Source organism: Bufo bufo, chromosome 7 (assembly GCF_905171765.1).
Source record: "Bufo bufo chromosome 7, aBufBuf1.1, whole genome shotgun sequence".
In the NCBI taxonomy this organism is placed as follows: Eukaryota; Metazoa; Chordata; class Amphibia; order Anura; family Bufonidae; genus Bufo; species Bufo bufo.
Window position 1 is genome coordinate 46,641,554 of NC_053395.1, and position 20,822 is coordinate 46,662,375.

General features: G+C 45.8%; 1 protein-coding gene across 1 annotated transcript; it reads left to right on the forward strand.

The window, feature by feature from the left end:
- Positions 1–383: 383 nt before the first annotated feature.
- Positions 384–19,309, forward strand: KDELR2 (KDEL endoplasmic reticulum protein retention receptor 2). The gene is made up of 5 exons (XM_040440323.1): positions 384–656; positions 7,224–7,324; positions 13,792–13,950; positions 15,748–16,000; positions 18,430–19,309. The coding sequence occupies exons 1-5, from the start codon at positions 566–568 to the stop codon at positions 18,462–18,464; spliced, it is 639 nt and encodes a 212-aa protein (XP_040296257.1). The 5' UTR covers positions 384–565; the 3' UTR covers positions 18,465–19,309.
- The last annotated feature ends 1,513 nt before the right edge of the window (positions 19,310–20,822 follow it).

Genomic DNA, 20,822 nt, shown 5'->3' on the forward strand with positions numbered 1-20,822 from the left:
GGCTGTTCACTGGTTTTGGAAGGTATTTTTTCCAGTCTATTTACCCCCATAGTTGTATATCTGCTCTATAGGCGTATACTTTCCACATAAGTACATAAATATATATATTGAAACTGATTTGGACGACAAGCAGGTAGGCGTGAGACATTCCAAGGACGCTTCTAGAAACCCTGAAGGGAGCAATGGTCTGTGAGGGGCTTATACAAAAAAAAAGAAAAAAAAAGAAAAAAAAATAATAAATAAATAAATAAAATTGAGAACATTCTAGGACAGTCTGCCTTTAAGGGGCGTGGCTTTGTCGTGGAACACCATAGGAGGGGTGTGTTCATGGGCGGAGTCTACCACGTCACCCTTGCCTGAGCGCTGTTTCCCAGCGTGCTTTGCGCTCGCTGCAGTTAGGCCACGTCCCCGGGCCACGTAGCTCGGCTCTCGCCATTTTAACGGATTGAAGTCAGCGGCTGCAGCGGCACAGCTCGTCTCCGCGGTCCCCGGGTCACCTCTTGCCCTCTCTTCTCCCCCCGTCCCGGTCACAGGAGCTCCCTTGTCCCGCTTCTTCTGTAGCACAATGAACATCTTCAGGTTAACCGGGGACTTGTCCCATTTGGCAGCCATCATCATCCTGCTGCTGAAGATTTGGAAGACCCGGTCCTGTGCCGGTAAGTGATGCCAGGAGTTGGTGCTGGTGCCAGGCAGGAGGTGCAGACTAGGACTGTGCCAGGGCTGCAGGGTTTGGGCAGCACCTTTTTGCTTTTATGCTTTTTTTGTTGCAACTCGTTCCTTTTTAACCTCCTTATTTGCTTTCCAGAAGTCAGGCTGCAGTCTTAGTATCTGTGTGCCCAGGGCAGTGCCAGCTGTGCCCTCCTCTACAGGGAAAGTTTATTAAGGGACAGTCTGTATTCTGCAACCTGGGCATAGCCAATCACTGAGTCTGTGTATAGGCCAAGGGTACAGGGTGGCTTGTGCTCTGAGATGCCCGTGCCATCAGGGTGTGTTCTATGGTGCCAGCTGTGCCCTCCTCTACAGGGACAGTTTATGAAGGGATAGTGTGCAACCTTGGCATAGACAGTCACTGAGTCTGGGTGCTGCTTTTATGGAGTGACATCTTCTGGTGTGCTCTATGATGTCAGTGCCAGGGGTGCCCTCCTCTACAGGGAAAGTTTATGAAGGGACAGTCTGTAATCTGCAATCTGGGCATAGCCAATCGCCCACTGAGTCTGGTTGCAGCTTTTATTATCTGTACCATATATCGATTGGCACAACGGTAAGTTTGGAATGGCGGTGCGTGTATCCTAGGGCCGGCGTCCCGTGGAAATGGCAAGAAAGGAGGATCAGCCGATAGCTTTTATTATAAGCCAGGGTGACTTGTGCTGTTATGCCCAGTGCCAGTGGGTTGTGCTCTGTGGTGCCAGCTGTGCCCTCCTCTACATGGAAAGTTTATGAAGGGATAGTCATTAATCTGCAACCTGGGCGTAGCCGATCACTGAGTCTGGGTGCAGCTTTTATAATAGGACCTGGTGAATTATGCCCGATGCAAGCAGGTTGTGCTCTATGATGCCCAGTGCCAGCCTCTGCAGGAAAAGCTAATGAAAGGATAGTCAGTGACCTGGGCATAGCAGATCAGAGTCTGTGTGCAGCTTTTATTATAGGCCAAGGTTACAGGGTGACTTGTGCGCTGTGATGCCCGGTGCCAACAGGTTTTGCTCTATTACGCTCAGTGCCAGCGGGTTGCACCACTCGATGCACTTTTTATCCCAATTTAATTATTTTTAGGTTAAAATAAATGTGATAGCTTCACAAGCTTTACTACTGTCGGCTTCTATTAGCTTGGCACCACTTGCCGTGGCTTTTGGCGACTGCAGTGGGTCCTGTGGCTGTAGGGTGCTGTGTAGCCCTCACGCCCATTCCTTTACGGGGTAACCCTTCACTTCGGTTGAACCCCCTCATCGTGAAGATGTCTTCGCTTCCGGACCCCTTCACGTGCACAGATCAGATGAGAACGTCAGATTCTTCATCTTGGGAATCCTAGCCCGGGGCTATTCCCCGTCCTGTAGGCACAGGAGATGCCATTCTGCCCCTGGCGACAAAGTTGCAAATAAATTGGTGGGGGGGGGGGAACCCTGAGCAGGATGAGTGGTTGTCTTTCTGTTCCTCGGTGCATGTGCTGGAAGGCAATGAATCGGTGCCTGCTGTAAATTATGGGCTGCCGCTCGGAGTGTGTGGATGGATCTGACGTGGCAGCCGGCTTGTGAGGCGTGGTGAGAGCAGAAGCCGAGAGGTCCCGTTATTACATGTCAGCTCTTAACCCCTTCCCCCCCCCCCCCCGCAGCCCATTTTAATAGTAGAGGGAGTCCCATTACTGCCCAGGACTTGGAATCTTTCCAGATCAGAGCGACAATGTTAGTTTTGAGCCGTAGGGCAGACGGATGAGGATGCGGCCACATCATCGCCTCGGTTATTGGCTCCCGGATTGCCTACCTGCTGCAGTGTCAGACAGCGCCGGTTACAGTTATCCAGTGCAACCACTGCTTTGTTGTGTGGCCATGGGATACGGACTGCCGCGATTTACTGCACCAAAAAATATACCGTATATTTGTACAGTGTTAGCCAGTAAATAGAAGATAAAAATGTATGTAAATTCAATAGTAAGTGGAGATTTGGGGAAATTAAGTACCGCATAGAGGTGACTGAACATGCCGTAAATTGTTCCCCCTCCTGGAAGTGGCTTTGCACGTGTTTTTTTTATTTATTTATTTTTTATACTTTTTGCAGGTTCAGGATTTCTTCTTCTGCCTTGCAAGAATCCTTAAAGGGGTTTTCCAGCACCTGTTCTTTATAAATCCTCCCCTTACCCCGTCAGACCTCTGAAGGGGACACACACTTACCTGCTCCGTTTCGGCTTTGTGGGTCCACCTCTGTCTTCATTGCGCCCAGGTCACTTTGTGAAAAGTTTTGGCATGAATGGGGGGTCCTGTGCGCTGCCGCCAATGACTGGCCTCAGCGGTGAAGTATAACCAGGCGTTATCTCATGTGCTTCTTGGGGACACGTCACTGCTGGGGCCAGTGATTGGCTGCAGCAGCGCATGTGACCTTGTCCATGCCAGGAGTTCACATGAATGGACCAGAACACAGTGAAGATAGCAGGGGACCAGTGAGCAGGTAAGTATGCTTTCCTTCACAGGACTGGCAGGGCGGTAGTAGTATTTAAGAAAAACCCAAACTCGCCTGTATTGGACAACCCCCTTTATAGGGAATTTCACTTTTTAGTAAAAATGTGAAATAAGTTACCAGTGAAAATGAGTCGTGACTTCTCCTCTTCTGATAAAATGTTTTTTTTTATTATATCTGTTCCTGGGAAAGCTGGGTTGGAGACCAGTATTGCTGATGTTATAACTTCAAGCTGGTTCTCTCAACCTTAGGTCCCATTCATACCTCCATGTCCGTTTGATGTCTTTGCCCCCCTCTCGTCATCTGCTTTCAGAAAAGGCGCCTGTGTTCCGTCTTTGGTTTTCACTGACCCATTGACTTCTATGGGCATTTTTAGTGTCAGACCACGGTAGTGCATGTCCCTGTATTTCTACTGACTCGTGCTCACACATGTTTGTCCATGGAGAACAAGTCCTTATTGTGTGACAAATTGTTCCTCGCCCCCCCCCCTGTACCTGGGTAATTGGGAAGATTTACCATTTAGCACCGAGAAACTGGAAGTTAGGAATGAATTGCTATAAGTCTAGCTGGGTGTTACCAGTTGGGGGTGTGTCCCTGCACAGTTCGACAATGGCGGCATTGATTAGATAGTGTCAGACTGTGTAGGGACCCCCCTCAACTAGTGACATCCATCTGGACCTTCACTGCAACCTGCTAGTAATTCATTCATAACTTCTAGCAGGAATAATAAAGAAATGGCACATGATAGTGTGATGGTTCTGAATAATTTTTTTACAACAGGAATTCAAGTTACTAAGGCCTCATGCACACGACCGTATTTTTTTGCGGTCCGCAAAACGGGGTTCCGTTTTCCCGTGATCCGTGACCGTTTTTTCGTCCGTGGGTCTTCCTTGATTTTTGGAGGATCCACGGACATGAAAAAAAAGTCGTTTTGGTGTCCGCCTGGCCGTGCGGAGCCAAACGGATCCGTCCTGAATTACAATGCAAGTCAATGGGGACGGATCCGTTTGACGTTGACACAATATGGTGCCATTTCGTTGGTGGCACAGTGTGCGCCTCCCCCCCCCCTTCCTCCCTCTATTGTAATGAATCGTTGGTGGCACAGTGTGCGCCCCCCATCGGCCCCCCCTCCCTCTATAGCATTAACAACATTAGTGGCCAGTGTGCGGCCTCCCATAACCCCCCCCCCCCCCCCCCCCCGATCATTGGTGGCAGCGGGTTACTAGCAATAGTACAATAGTAGAAGATTCATACTTACCTGTGAGCTGCGATGTTCGTGTCCGGCCGGGAGCTCCTCCTACTGGTAAGTGACAGTTCATTTAGCAATGCGCCGCACAGACCTGAGGCTGTCACTTACCAGTAGGTGGAGCTCCCGGCCGGACACGAACATCGCAGCAGCAGGTAAGTATGAATCTTCTACTATTGTACTATTGCTAAGTAACCATGGCAACCAGGACTGTAGTAGCGTCCCGGTTGCCATGGTTACCGATCGGAGCCCCAGCGATTAAACTGGGACTCCGATCGGAACTCCGCTGCCACCAATGATGGGGGGGGGGGGGGGAGATGGGAGGCCGCACACTGGCCACCAATGTTGTTAATGCTATAGAGGGAGGGGGGGCCGATGGGGGGCGCACACTGTGCCACCAACGAATTATTACAATAGAGGGAGGGAGGGGGGCACTGGCCATCAATGATATTCAAACTGGGGAGGGGGGGGGGGAGGGTCTGCCCCCTGCTGCCTGGCAGCCCTGATCTCTTACAGGGGGATATGATAGTACAATTAACCCTTTCAGGTGCCGCACCTGAAGGGGTTAATTGTGCTGATCACGGCCCCCTGTAAGAAATCGGGTGCTGCTAGGCAGCAGGGGGCAGTCTTGTACACAGTTTGTAGTGTATTCTAACTAGAAGCGTCCCCATCACCATGGGGACGCTTCTGTGTTAGAAATTAGAATATACTGTCGGTTCTGAGTTTTCACGAAGTGAAAACTCAGCTTTGAAAAAAGCTTTTATGCAGACGGATCTTCGGATCCGTCTGTATAAAAACTAACCTACGGCCACGGATCACGGACACGGATGCCAATCTTGTGTGCATCCGTGTTCTTTCACGGACCCATTGACTTGAATGGGTCCGTGAACCGTTGGCCGTGAAAAAAATAGGACAGGTCATATTTTTTTCACGGCCAGGAAACACGGCTCACGGATGCGGCTGCCAAACGGTGCATTTTCCGATTTTTCCACGGACCCATTGAAAGTCAATGGGTCCGCGAGAAAAAACGGAAAACGGCACAACGGCCACGGGTGCACACAACGGTCGTGTGCATGAGGCCTTAAACTGATGTCGGCAGAGGTGACAGGTCCTCTTTAAAGGGGTTGTCCAGGTTCATAGTATTGACGGCCAATTCTTAGGATAGGTCACCAGCAGCAGTCCAACTCCCGGCACCCTTGCCAAGGAGCTATTTGATGGGGACCCAGCAAGTGCTGTGGACTCCTTACACTGCCCATGGTCTACATCAGTGTTTCCCAACCAGTGTGCCTCCAGCTGTTGCAAAACTACAACTCCCAGCATGCCCGCACAGCCAAAGGTTTGTCCGGGCATGCTGGGAGTTGTAGTTTTGCAACAGCTGGAGGCACACTGGTTGGTAAACACTGGTCTACATAGTAGTGGCTGTGCAGGGTGTCGCAGCTTTGTTCCGTTCACACGTGTTAAAGGGGTTGTCCCTGGATGTAAAAAATTAGGCTCAGCAGGGAATATGGTACAGTGTAAAAACAAAAATAACTCCTGTTTGTCCTGCTGGATTTGTTTACTCTGCCACAGCATTGAAGCACCTGTACACCCCATGTGACTGCTGCAGCCAGTCAGTGGTGATGTGTCTATTGAAAGATGTCCGTACGTACTTGCCCACTATTAAGATGAATAAGCCATATGGGAAGTGCTGAGTGCCAGATTCCCTTGTGCACGTTTTGTATTTGCTCTGCACTGTATACCTTTCGTTTCTTGCTCAGAGACTGTCTGGCAGGGCAGCTTGCCACACTGCTGTTTTTTGTTGGCAGCAGCGACGCTACATATTTACAGAGAATGTGCGAGATAATTGTACTCGTGTACTGCCAAAATAGTCCTTCATTAGGCTTTTATATATCGGGGGGGGGGGGGGGGGGGGAGAACCTGCTGTGGAAGAAGTGGGTGACTTGCGGTTATTGTCCGCACACCATCTCGAGCACAATCGTATCCCAGTCCCTAGTTTGTGGGACCGCAGCAGTCGGGATTGTAGTAAGGCCGGCCTCCTGCTCTCTCTTGACACACAGGAAATGCAGATTTATTTATTTTTTTCCTGGCCTGGGCGGAGCTAAGCTCTGTTCACTTGAATGGAGCTTGGCCCCGCCCAGTGATACTAGTCGTGACGTCACTGGGCCTGCGGTAAGCGGCGATAAGGCTACTGCCAGCGCCGCTGCCTTTTCAAACAGCTGATCGGCGGGGGTCCAGAGGATAGATCATCAGTTTAAAAGAACTGCAGAACCCCTTTAAGATATATTATTCCCTGTTTCAGCTGCACAGCTAGATGCATTTCTCTCAGAAGCAGTGGGTGTCTCCCTTCTGCCAGTACTGTATGCAGTGGCCCCTACTTCCCTTCACTAAAAATAGCCAAGCAAGCATGTGAATGGAGAGCAAGCTGTGCACGCATGTCATGCTCTTCATTCACAGTAGAGCACCCTTCTTAAGATAGGAGCGAGTCCTATGGGTGGGACCTGCGGCTATTGGACAACTATGGCATATTCGATTGATATGCTATAAATGTCCAGATGGGGGAATAACCCTTTTGTGTCTCTGCTGTAACATGGACAACACAGGACTGATGGGTTATGCGTTTCGACTTTTGGTGGACCCTAAGGTTCTTGTGGCAGGATCCTAATAGAGTCAGAACCTGAGGATGCTCTGGGGGGGGGGCTGCCTGATGCTCACATCAGTCTTATGGCAGTATTGATGCCAAACTTTTATTACTTTGGGACAGTTTTTTTTTTTTTATGGATATTTTTTAATGAAGGTGTCTTGTCATTTGCAGGTATTTCTGGGAAGAGTCAGCTCCTCTTTGCTTTGTTGTTCACTACGCGATACCTGGATCTTTTTACATCATTCATTTCATTGTACAACACTTCTATGAAGGTAAGATGATGCCCTCAAAGATGTCTCTGCTACAAGGTGCTGCAGCCGGTCGTTTGTTTACCTCGGTGGCCTCCAACCTGGTGATCTTTGGCTGTTGCAAAACTACAACTCCCGGCTTGACTTCAGTTGCAGGTAGTCTAGATATACAGAGAGTTGTAGTCTGTGACCAGAGAGCACTGGTTTACCCTCAAACTTGTCCATGCCCGGTGCACTTGGCACTTCTACTCTTGTGGCATTTTGCAAGCTTTCAGTGTGCCCCTTAATGACCGCAGTTGTAGGGCAGCAACACCTGGCACAGTAGAAGTGGTGGCAACTGGCATTATATATATTTTTATTTAACTAGTACTGACATTGTGCAGCACTTTACAAACCTCATCATCATTTACCGCCCCCAATGGAGCTCACAATCTAAGGCCTCATGCACACGACCGTTCAGTTTTTTTGCGGTCCGCAAACCGCGGATCCGCAAAAAAACGGAAGCCGCCCATGTGCCTTCCGCAATTTGCCGGAAGCCGCCCATTGTAGAAATGCCTATTCTTGTCCGCAAAACGGACAAGAATAGGACATGTTATATTTTTTTTGCGGGGCTACATAACGGAGCAACGGATGCGGACAGCACACGGAGTACTGTCTGCATCTTTTGCGGCAATGGTCGTGTGCATGAGGCCTAAGATCCCTATCAGTATGTCTTTGGAGCGTAGGAGGAAATCTGTGGACATGGTGGGGGAGAACATGCAAACTCCATGCATGGTGTCCTTGGTCAGATTTGGATCTTGGACTCCGGCGCTGCAAGACACCAGTGCTAACCACTTAGCCACCTGCTGCTAGACCATGCATATGGTTGTAGCCTTGGGCTACTGTACTCTACATCCCAGCATAGTGAATAGGGGCGTATTTCAACCCGCACGTCGCCATGAGCTGACAGTTGCACGAAGTCCAGAAGATTTGGACTTATGATTGCCCGGTCGTAACGCAACCCCTTGTACTTTTTCGAGATGTAATGCTGCTTTGCTACACTGAGCTTTGGATGCGTGACTTGTCTTGGTCAAAGTCACCGTGTAGCCCTGGCCTAAGGGCAACCATACACGTTCGTTCAGGCGACATCATCTATTTCGTACAACTCCCCCATACACAAGTGTACGTATTCAATGGGGAGAACAGAGAAAGTCACTGTCTGACAGCACTGCCAGAACAAAAGGATTAGGCGATAATATCCACTCCACCCGCTCCTCATCTCCACCGACATCATCAGTCGGGCACACATCAGACTAACTGGTTCGGCCAATGCTACACTAATGTGTATGGCGCCTTTACTGTAGAAGTGTTGTTTCACGCCAGGGGACGACTTGCATGGATGGTAGTAGTAAAAGTTAGGGCGGCACTTTGGCTGTTTGCTGTGGGGTTTTCCAGCTTTAGATATAAATTTGTATATCGTACACGGATCTCTAAGGTTGTGTCACGTCCATATCGGGTTGTCACGTCCATATCGGGTTGTCACGTCCATATCGGGTTGTGTCACTTCCATATCGGGTTGGGTATGATCATCGTTTGCTTTTTTGTTGTTGATGTTCTTTAAAATTTTCCCTACTGCACCGCACCTCCCAGACTTGTAATGGTGTAGATGTGATCCCGGCATCAGACTTCAGTCTCGCCTAGACTTGCCACTTCTGACAAATGTTGCAGCCATTACTCATTCCCTGCTCTCAATAGCTATTCAATAAGCGCTTATGATATAAAGCCGGCTGAATGACAATAAGGGAGCGCACATTCATTTCAGGTTTGTTCCTTAACCCCTTCCTGACCAGCAACTTAATAGTACGGCGCTGCGGGAAGTGACTTCCCGACCAGCGCCGTAGTGTAAGGGCGCGCTGATCAGGCGGGTGCAAGAGCTGCGCCTGCCTGATCAGCTGCAGGGGGCCAGCTGTTCCCATTAGCCGAACCCATGCTGTATGCGCCGGTGAAAACATTGATGCCAGAGCATTAACCCTCACTATGCCGCGGTCAGCGCATGTGCGTGGTGTATGGCATCGGGTCCCCGCGCTGCTGTGACGGGGACCCGATGGCAGGGAAGGCAGCGGGATGCCTCCCACAGGCATCTGAGCTGCTCCCATGTAAGCCTGTGACAGGAAAGCCAATGCATTAAAATACAGTATAATAAGTATTGTAATGCATTGTACAGCAGATCAGGCTCCCAAAAGTTGTGGGAAAACAGTTAAAATAAAGTTTTGCATAATAAAAAAATAATAATAATTTCAAATTAATAAAAAATAGGAAAAAAATAGAAAAGTATGTATATTGGGTATTGCCACGTATGTATCGACCGGCTCTATAAAAATATCACATGATCCACCCTGTCAGGTAAATGCAGTAAAAAAAAAAAAAAAACAGTGCTAAAACCTTCCCTCGCAAAAAGTGTAATACCAAGCGATCAAAAAGCATATTTAGCCCAAATGGTACCAATCAAACCATCATCTCATCCCGCAAAAAATGAGACCCTACCTAAGGCTACTTTCACACTTGCGGCAGGACGGATCCGACAGGCTGTTTACCATGTCGGATCCGTCCTTCCGCTATTTTGCCGTGCTGCCGGACCGCCGCTCCGTCCCCATTGACTATAATAGGGACGGGGGCGGAGCTCCAGCGCAGCACGGCGGTGCACGGCGAAAGCCGCCAGACTAAAAAGTCGGACATGCAGGACTTTTTAGTCCGGCGGCTTTCGCCGTGCTGCGCCGGAGCTCTGCCCCCGTCCCCATTATAGTCAATGGGGACTGAGCGGCGGCACGGCGAAATAGCGGAAGGACGGATCCAACATGGTGAACAGCCTGTCGGATCCGTCCTGCCGCAAGTGTGGAAGTAGCCTAAGACAATCGCCCAAAAAATAAATGGGCGCTCAGAAAATGGCAACACAAAAATAAGATTTTATTCTGTTCAAAAATTCAGTTACTGTGTAAAACTTAGCAAAAATGATAGACATATTAGGTATTGTCACGTCCGTAACAGCCTGCTCTATAACAATATCACATTATATGCCCCCTCAGGTGAATACTGTGTAAAAAAATAAATAATTAAAACTACTCCAAAACAGCCTTTTTTTTTTTTTTACCTTCAAAAAAAAGTGTAATACCAAGCGATCAAAAAGTCTTATGTACCCTAAAATGGTACCAATGAAAAGTTCACCTCATTCTTCAAAAAATGAGCCCCCGCATAATATAATAACTCAAAAAATAAAAACCAATGGTGCCCATTAACTCTATCAAAATCTGTGCTGCAAAAGCCATATGGCGCTCCTTCCGTTCTGAGTCCTGCCATGAGCCCCCCCAGCAGTTTACCACCACATATGGGCTGTTGCTGTATTCAGGAGAAAACTGGTAACAAATTATGGGGTGTTTTTCTCCTGTTACCCCTTTAGAAAATGAAAAAAAAACTGGGGCTAAAGCAACATTTTATTGGAAGAAATGAAACTTTTCATTTTCATAGCCAAGTGTTTTGAAATTTCGTAAAACGCTTAGGGGATTGAAGTGCTCAGTACCTCACTTAACATATTCTTTGAAAGGTGTAATTTCCAAAACTTTTTGAGGGTTTCCACTGTAGGGGCACGTTAGGGTCTCTTCAAATACAAAATGGTGCCCAAAAACCATTCTAGCAAAATCTGCGTCCAAAATCCATTTGGCGCTCCTTTCTTTCTAACCACTGCCACGTGCCCATAGAGCAGTTTACCACCACATATGGGGTATTTCTGTAAACTGCAGAATCAGAGTAATGTATATTGAGGTTAAGTTTGCTGTTGACCCTTGCTGTGTTGCAAGAAAAAAATTATTTTAACATCTGCATAAAAAATGTTGCCTCCTTTTTCCTTTTAATTCTTGTGGAACACCTAAAGAATTAACAAAGTTTGTAACATAAGTTTTGAATAATTTGAGGGGTGTAGTCTCTAAAATGGGGTCATTTGTTAGTGGTTTTCATTACGTAAGCCCCTCAAAATTACTTCATAACTGAATTAGTGCTTAGAAAAATGGTTTTGGAAATTTTGTTTAAAATTTTAAAAAATTTCTTCTAAGTCTTCTGACGTCCTAAAAAAACTAAATGACATTTGCAAAATAAAGAAGACTTATGGGAAATGATGACTGATAACTATTTTCTGAGGCATTACTTCCTGTCTTAAAAGTAGAGAAATTCAAATTTTGAAAATTGTGAATTGTTCAAAATTTTGGGTACTTCAAAAAATGAATCCAGCCAGCAAAGGAGACAATATGGACAATAACAATAATTAGTAAGCGCCTTGTATTAACTTTCTCTACATGATAAATGCCACTTTCTGAAGTGACACAACCCTTGTCCCGGTCACCCATGTGCATTTATTGCCACTCCATTCAATCTGTATGGAGCGGACGATGACGGCCAAGTACTGTGCTCGTCTATCTCCATCAGTCCCATAGTAAATCGAGCTCTATTTCATCTGGGTGACCACTGGTTCGATCCAGTGGGCTCTGATCCCGGTCATTTAACCCTGTTTTAGAAATACCAGTTGTTGTTCTCCGGTCCTTTTCATGGATGTTCACCTTTTTTTTGTGTACTATTTTACAGCTCAAAAAAATCTTGCAGTTTTGCAAATACTTTGATTTACGCAGTGATCCTCCATTACAGCCTGAATTATAGTCCAGAGCTGCATTCATAGTTCTGGTTGCCACTGGGAACCTTTTAACAGCTAGGTAGAGCTCCTACAGAGCGGTTCTTTGTGCTGCCCTACATTCTTGGAGACTTTGTTACCTCCCTATCAGATTTTTGGGCCTCTCGTAATACAAATGGCCAAAGCAAGAGGTGTGCAGACACTGGGACGTTCAAGCTGTTAGTGATTGATGGCAGTGGATTTAAAGGCTATAACCATGTGGCGGATTATAGGGGCATTCAGGTGACTGTTTCCGTTTTGCGGTCCGCCCTTTTTGCAAACCCCATTGAAAAAAATGCCTATTCTTGTTCAATAATTTGCTGCCCGGCCGCATGGCTTTTAGCGGCCTCATGCAAATGAATGGGTCCACGTGTGATCTGCAAAAAATGTGGATTGGACACAGACTGAAATTATGGTTGTGGGAATGTACCCTAGGAAGAAAAAAAAAAAAAAAAAAGCTAGAACCAGCCCTATATCTCATATGGGTACAGAGCTTCCCTCATTCATTGCTCTAGAATAGATGCTCTTCAGGTTGGACGCTCGGGGGGCATGTCCTTTCTGGTAGAGCTCTCTCTCTTTAGCACAGCTCATGGGGTGTGTCCTTTCTCGTAGCTTTTTCTTTCTTTCTTTTTTTTTTTTTTTTCTCTCGCTCTCTCCCAGTAATGGTCACAGCTTCTAAAATTAGGTATGGCTGGTAACTGTTGGATTATGGAACTGAGCATCTACGGCCACCTCAGTAGGTGAACGGAACGTGCCCATTACTATACAGATTAAAGCGTACCTGTCCCTCACGTCTCTATTTTAGTAACTACTTACATGGGGAATGCAATAACAATTCTGGAGCATCTATTCTTATGGCTCTATGTTGTGCCGTTCCTGTATTATTCCTGCTAGAAGTTTACAAATTGCCAGCAGTCTGTAGATAAGGTACTGCTGGGTGTTACCAGTAGCTGCCCGATCAGTGCTGCTAATGTCGCATTGTGCAGGGACCCCCCCTCCCCCCGGTCTGGTAACACCCATCTGTACCTTTTACTGCAAGTTGCTGAAAATTCATTCATGACTTCTAGCAGGAATAATAAAGGACTGGCACTACATAGTCATAAGAATAGATGCTCCAGAATTGTTATTACATGGGGGATGTAAGTAGTTACTAAACCAGACATGTCAGGAGAGGGGACAGGTCCTCTTTAAACACCGGGAGGCGCCATTATAATGAAGTAAAGAGAATATCTTGCAACTGGAGCATCTTTTTAACAGCAAGTAAATTACAAAAGTAACTCATTTTTCCTGCTGTATGCTATTAAATGGACTGTCCATGACTTCGGTTTCGATGGCCTGTTCTCTGGATCGGTCATCAATATCAGATTGCTGGGGTCTGATTACTGGTACCCCCAATGATCAGCTGTTGAAGAGGCCGTGGAGCTTCAGTGCAGCACCTAAAACACAGCGCCATATGTTTGATAGTGGGTGTGCTTGGTATTGCACCGAGGTCGATTCACTTAAAGGGGGTCATCACAGACAATGGGGGCATATCCTAGCGAAATGCCCCCCAGGCCATCCATATTGAACTCCTGGAAAACCCCTTTAACATAAGTTAATGGCTGCCTCCTGATTATTGGCTGTCCCTTGGTAAATGTAGTATAACTACGCCATCAAATCCTCCGGTCATCTATTTTCGGCTCAGGAGAGTTGCAGATCTCGGTCTTCCCAGTGTATTCTACAGGCAGCAGAGGTATTATATAGATGTCTGATGTAACTCTGCATTGTATATTGTCTTATGTCGTATTTGGCTCTCTTTCAGCTCATCTATATTGCCTGCTCGTATGCAACAGTCTATCTGGTATACATGAAATTCAAGGCTACATATGACGGGAACCACGACACCTTCCGAGTGGAGTTCCTTGTTGTTCCCGTTGGTGGATTGTCGGTCCTTGTGAATCACGATTTCTCGCCACTGGAGGTACTGTCCGTTTTTACTTTTGCAGTCAGATCTTAATTTAAACGGGGTGAAAAATCCACGAGCGCCGAACTAGCAACGGCCCGATCATCAACCAGTGTATAGTAGAATGGTCCAGTGAGTGAAGTGTATTGTATGGTTTGTGCCATCACTACAGGTTTACGGTTGTTTTAACCTCCTAAAGGATTCTTGTATCTTTTTGAAAAGATTGAGTTCACTTTTTAAATGCATTATATCACAACGATCTGTTCTTTTGCAGTTACTTGTTCTAATAATAACTTTTGTAGTTTCTTCAAAATCCTGCTTTTTTGCTTGAAATGCAAGTGCTTCAGTGCATGCTCTGTCCAGACACTGAACCAGCAGGGAGTGACATGTAAAATATAGAGCCGAGATATGAAAAATGCTGAAAAGAAACTCCAAGATACTGGAAGAGCAGCACTTTGGTAAATGGACAGTAGCACTTGCAGGATATTTTTTTTATACTATACCCCCCGACATATTACTATAACTGAATTACTAACTCCTTGCTGTTGGTACATCTTTGTTACCATTGTTAATTTCTGTCCCCATGACACTGGCTGACCTGTTACATGTGCACTTGGCAGCTGAAGGCATCTGTGTTGGTCCCATCTTCATATGTGCCTGCATGGCTGAGAAAAATGATGTTATATTATATGCAAATGAGCCTCTAGGAGCAACGGGGGCGTTACCATTACACCAAGAGGGTGCACTGCGCCATTGTTAACCAATGTTTAATTAACGTGTAATACAGGAGGCCGGTGCGGCGGCAGAATCACATAGCTGACACCCAACCTCTGACAGGGCTCTGCGACAGTTAACCCCTCAGGTGCAGCACCCAGCTCCCTGTCACAGAGGTCGGGTGCAGGCTATTTGATTCTGCCACCGCACCTGCCTCCTATATCTATATTAGACGTTAATTTTCATGGGTGGCGCAGTGTGCCCGCCTCTCTCTCATTGGCAGCGGCGGCACGGGGGAGGGAGAGAGTGACTCCTTCTCCCCTGTGCTGCTGAGGGAACATGGCGCACTCTGATAAAAGGCAAATCCCGGTGCCGAACCAATACCGGGACAAAAGTATCGATATTTCGATACCTGCAACAACCCTAAACCTAAGTGAATTATTGCTGTATTTAAAGGGCCTTTTCCCACTGAAGCAATGGTTGGCATATTGGTGCATTTGGAGGGCCAAATACAGGTACCCCTGTCAATTCTTAGAATGAAATGGCCGCAGTACTGATTTTAAAGGGGTTTTCTGTAAACAGAAAAAATAAACAAACACCTATGGCAGCATAAGTAAGTCCTTAAATGCCTTTAATTGGCAGTGAGTGTTCCTTTTATCTTGGGGTGGGGGATACTCACTGTTAATTATAATGGCCGCCTTCCTGGGCCAAAAATCTGTTTTTAAAATATAAACAGGACAGGGTGGGGCAGTATAATATACAGTGCTCCATGGTTCCTGTTTCTAACAAGCAGGCATTTTGGCGGCATGGACCCAGTTGCATCGCCACTGACTGTCTAAACCGGAACCGTCTGTCGTTCTAGAGCTACTGCACGACATCGGTTCGATGCAGATTGTCCGACCAGTGGCTGTCTTATATTAATGGCTTATCCTCAGAACAGGCCATGAATATCCAAGTACCAAAGAATCGTTATAGACTTGCTTTTGCACCAAAAAAATGTTATTTTTACATTTTTAAAAAAAAATTTTTTTTTAGTACCATGCAAAAATTGATGATCAGCATATTAAGTCTATCCTAAAACTGCGCTGTGTTGTCTTGCAGATCCTGTGGACCTTCTCCATATATCTGGAGTCCGTGGCCATTTTGCCTCAGCTCTTCATGATCAGCAAGACGGGTGAAGCGGAGACAATCACCACTCATTACCTGTTCTTCTTGGGCTTGTACCGTGCCTTGTACCTCTTCAACTGGATCTGGCGCTACTCCTTTGAAGGCTTCTTTGACCTGATTGCCATAGTGGCCGGTGTGGTGCAAACCATCCTGTACTGCGACTTCTTCTACTTGTATGTTACAAAAGGTGAGAACAGTTCTCTTGAAAACCTGTCTGCTTCCGTTTTTAGAGTGTTTTTATATTATTATTTTTTTTGCTTATATTCATTGGGTGCCACCATTGCGGGTAGGTTGAAAGCGACCTCTTTGGTGAGATTTATAGAATGCTGCAAACTGGTGTGTTTGCAGAGAAAACTGTAATTCCCCCCCCCCATTTCTCACAGCAGAACCTCAATTCAAGGTCCACTACCTCCAGTAAATCTGGTGTGTAAGCACTGGACGGTGGAAGCACTTCATCTGTAGCGCTCAAGAGGGTGGTGGCCACCTCCACAGCTCACGTTATGCTTTCAGCACCTGCACAGAGTCCTTTTCCACACAGAGCACGTTTTAATGCTTGGCCAGAAGGACAAGCGGTTGTGCGGTTATATCAGATGACTCTGGCTATCTTGAACGCTACGGACAGTGCATCTGCCATCCAGAGTCTACACACTGTAGCCACGGGCAACAAAGGGCCTTCATCTAAGGTACTGCGGATAGCATAGGTGGGGGTCCGGCGCCCAGCACCCCCACCGATCTGCTGTTTGAAGAGGTTGCGGTGAGTGCTGTAGGCACAGCTCATTTCCATTCAAGTGAATGGGCCTGGATTGCAATACCAAGCACAGCCGTTATGCAGTGGACTGCACTGCCTGGTTAGCGGTGAGGAGGCTGGAGTGCCACTGTCTCTTCAAACCGCTGATTGGCTGGGGTGCCGAAAGTCAGGCCCCTACTGATCAGATATTGATGACTTATCCTGAGGATAGACCATCATTATCAAAATTTCAGAGGACCGCTTTAACACTATGCAGGCTCTTGCTAATAGCCAGTGTCTTGCGATAAAGGCTTGTTTTAAAGAGCCTCTGTCAGCATGATCAACCCTATTAAACCAGGCATACTGCCTGGTAGGGTTGATCATGCTGATTAAAACGATACCTTTCTTAGGTCTGTATGTTTAAACAACTGCAGAAATATCTGTTTTATTCATATGCAAATGAGCACCAGGGGGGCGGGGCTGAATCCTTGGAGCACTGCCTTTGTAACACCCCTGTGCTCTGCACAGTCCCCTGTCAATCATAGCAGTGCTCCAAGGTGCTAATAATATAAACCCCCACATAAATAATATAATAGAAATAATAAATAGTGTGGCTAAATATACTAGAGCATATCCTGAGCAAATATACATAGACAATACCATGTGAAAACAATGTGGGCTGCGTTGGTGGATTTACTCACGGTTCCTGTGATTTTTGGAAATACGCCCGCCAGGGTTTGTCGCTATAAGCAATATTGTCGGGAGATGAACTGTCCCTGGGTGTTCCTGCCTAAGAGCGTAGCACCCGCCCCGAATGGGGCGAACTCACTTAACGGTGGCTAAACCCTGAAAAATGCCCTGGAAAGCCCTAAAAAAAAGCTGGTCATAATAGGTCCCAATGCGTTTCCCCATTGAAGATGGTCATTTGGTTCATCAGGGGACAAGAGGCAATATCAGATGAGGTAGAGATACTGGCAACCAAGATGATGTGGGGCAGTAGTAAGTCCAAAAACACCCCTATTTATACCTGGAATAATAGGTGTTTGAAAATGGTGCTTCCGCTCTCAGGGGTGTAATTTGCTAGAAAGGGATATGGCTCCCCCTTATTTCCAGTATAATGGAACGCGTTCCAAGGATATAAAATGTTGCCACTCAAGGAAATGCGTTGGATGTATTTGATTTTAAGTTAATATATTGCGTTAACATTATGACTGAACAACAACCTACCAGATTGGGGTGGAAGTATAGGTGAGCTATAGTTCCGGACTGAGCGTTAATCGGACGACTTTCGGCAAATGAAACGCGCCATCCGGACGCATAGGTGGAACGCAAGCTTACAGGCCAGATACTGGTATGGTGCCTCATGCGTTCCACATGCCTGCACCAACGACAATGAAATCTATGATATAGATGGGGGAGAGAGGAACATAAATTTAATGCGCACCTATGTTAGAAAAGGTTGGCCATAATGAAAATAATATCTAAAGTGAGGAAAAAGGGGGGTGATAAACCCAGGAAAAGGAATAATTATCCGCGGGTCCCCCTATAATTATAAGTGTACACATACGACTATTCTTGGTCAAATAAAGAAACGTGTATAACGTGCAGACAAAAGAAAGGTATCTCTTTAATCGGCATGTGCAGCCACCGCTCCCATTCACTTGGCTATTTTCGGCGGTGCGCCCTCCGGGACTTTGCTGGCTGTGTTTACGAGATAGGTGCCGGTCCCACCTCTTAGACCCACATCTATCAGACAATGAGAGCATATCCTAGCGTTATGCCCCCATTGTCTCAGATGGGAATACCCCTGTAATCCTCTTTCTATATTGCTTCCTGCCTTGTTGATGTGTTGCTTACATATTCTTCTTGTCCTTTCCTCCCCTGTACAGTACTAAAAGGAAAGAAGTTGAGTTTGCCAGCATAAGATCAGGACCGGCTGCTGTCCTCCACCCGTCTGGACAGAACAATCCTTACTATGAGCGAAGGTGTAAGATGCCTGAAGCAGAGTCAGACACACTACTTTTTTATATGCAGAACTGCCCTATTTGCTGCCGGAGAGGCCCCCGGGACAGATCACGACGCCAGCCCCTCCAACAGCAAAGCGGTTTCATTGACGACTCTCGGATACCAGCTGATTTATGTTTTATGCATCTTGCCTTCCTTGTTTTTTTATTCTGATGTAAAAAGATTTTTTTTTTTTTTTTACATAAAACGTATACTAGATCCAGAGCGCAGTTTCCATTCAATAGTTATAAAAAAATGAACAATTTTTTTTTTTGCGCAGTTTACAACTAGGTTTAAGTCTAAGTTTTTCTCCCCAGTTGCTGCCTCTTTCTAGAGAGCCAATGATTTGTAATTTTTTTTCTCTCTATGCTTTTGAATTTTTAATAATGCCAACATTTTCCAGTCATTCCACTATAATTTATTTTCAGTTGGGGAGGAATTTTTTTTCCTTTTTTATTTGTTTTTAAAAAAAAATCATTTGTTCTCTCAAGGAATTTTGATGTCTTGTGTAAGCCGTCTTCATGAAAGGGTTCTCAGAATAAAGCGTATGGATCACAGTGTGTTGATTCAGCATATTGCAGGGTACTTGGCAGCAAATGGGTTTAGTTCCCATTCAAAAGGGGGGGGGGGGGGGGGGAGAGAGTCACAAATTCATATTTTATACATGTCACTAAGTGTATACGTAGACTTCTTTGGATCGAGGATACTGAAAGATTTGCTAAAGAGAAGTGCCATTGGGAAAAAAAAAATCCCTTGTACTTTTTTATAAAAAAAAAAGGAATTTTGACACGTCCACTTTTTAATTTTTCGTGTGACTGTCCCTAGAAAATGAGTAATAGGACATTGGTGCTGGTGTACAGCGGCTTCATTGGTGCAGGCACGGAGTTCTGAACCTGTCACGGATATACACAGGTCTGATTTCAAGCCATTATCATACTATCTCTAGAAAGCCAGTGGCTTATTTGTGACCCCAGCTATTGGAACTACAACTCTCAGCATCCTTACAGGTGTCAGTGGGCGTGGCCTGTGATTACCGTGGCCATTCCTGATGTCTCAGTTTTTTCTGGAATCTAACCATGCAGTAAATTGTGTTAAAAAGGAAATTGATATGAAATATCAATGGTTTGAAGTAAAAGTATATATGTTCAACATGGAGTTTCTCTGATTTCCTCGCTTCTGTTTAGTGCACACTTAAGCAGTACACAATGCATTTTGCCACCTTCCAAATCTAAACGGCATTTAGGTTTAGGCCTCATGCGGTCTGCAAAAAATACGGCCTGCAAAAAATACGGATGATGTCTGTGCGCATTCCATATTTTACGGAACAGCTGGCCCCTAATAGAACTGTTCTATACTTATAACAATAATAGGACATGTTCTATTTTTTTGCGGAACGGAAATCCCGGGTGTTGGACCTCCACCGATCAGATACTGATGACCTATCCAGAGGACAGATCACCAGTATCTGAAGTCTTGGAACACCCTTTCAGGTTCCATGATGACCTCATAACATAAAATTATAAGGTCAGAACATTTCTGATAGAGGGCTGCAAAGCCTCACTGTACTTGGATGTATATTTTATTTCGATGGAAGCTGTATAAATTTGTATGCTGTGAGCTCCCCCAAGTGGTGGCTGAAGGTGGCCAGGATTATGTCATTCAAAGGGAATGTGTCTTCAGAAAATTACCTTTTTTAATTTAAATTTCAGGTTTTTTTTTTTGTGACCTTTCTCTTTCCATCTCAATATCTATATTAAAAAAATAAATAAAATCCTGCCGTTTTTGCATTAGTCCTAAACCTAATATGTTGTGACTTCCTGTTCTGTAGAGATCACTTTTTAGCAGTCAGACAAATGAAGAAGAAAAAAATGGATCCTGTGCATCCGTTATGCACATCCGGTATGTGTTTGAGCCATTTCTGAGACAGATCCATTATTTCTGACAGAAAAAAAGTCCTGCCTCTCTGATTGAAATTGCACAAATGGATGCCAAATGTGCACAACTGAGTGTTTTTTTTTTTTTTTTTTAACTACATCTGTCAGTTTTACACGGGATTCATTTATTTTTATGTTAATGTTAATGAGACTTCCTTTGCTGGAACTGTAAAATGGTGCGGATTTGCTGCATGGAAATCTGCTGTGTTTAAACATGTGTGACCATATAAAGGGCACCTATCATGAAAGAGACCCTTTAAACAAGTTCATCTAGGGTGATGCCCTGACTAAAGGCTGATTCAAATGACTGGTCTGTATGTTGCCGCATCTCCTGGACCGACCAT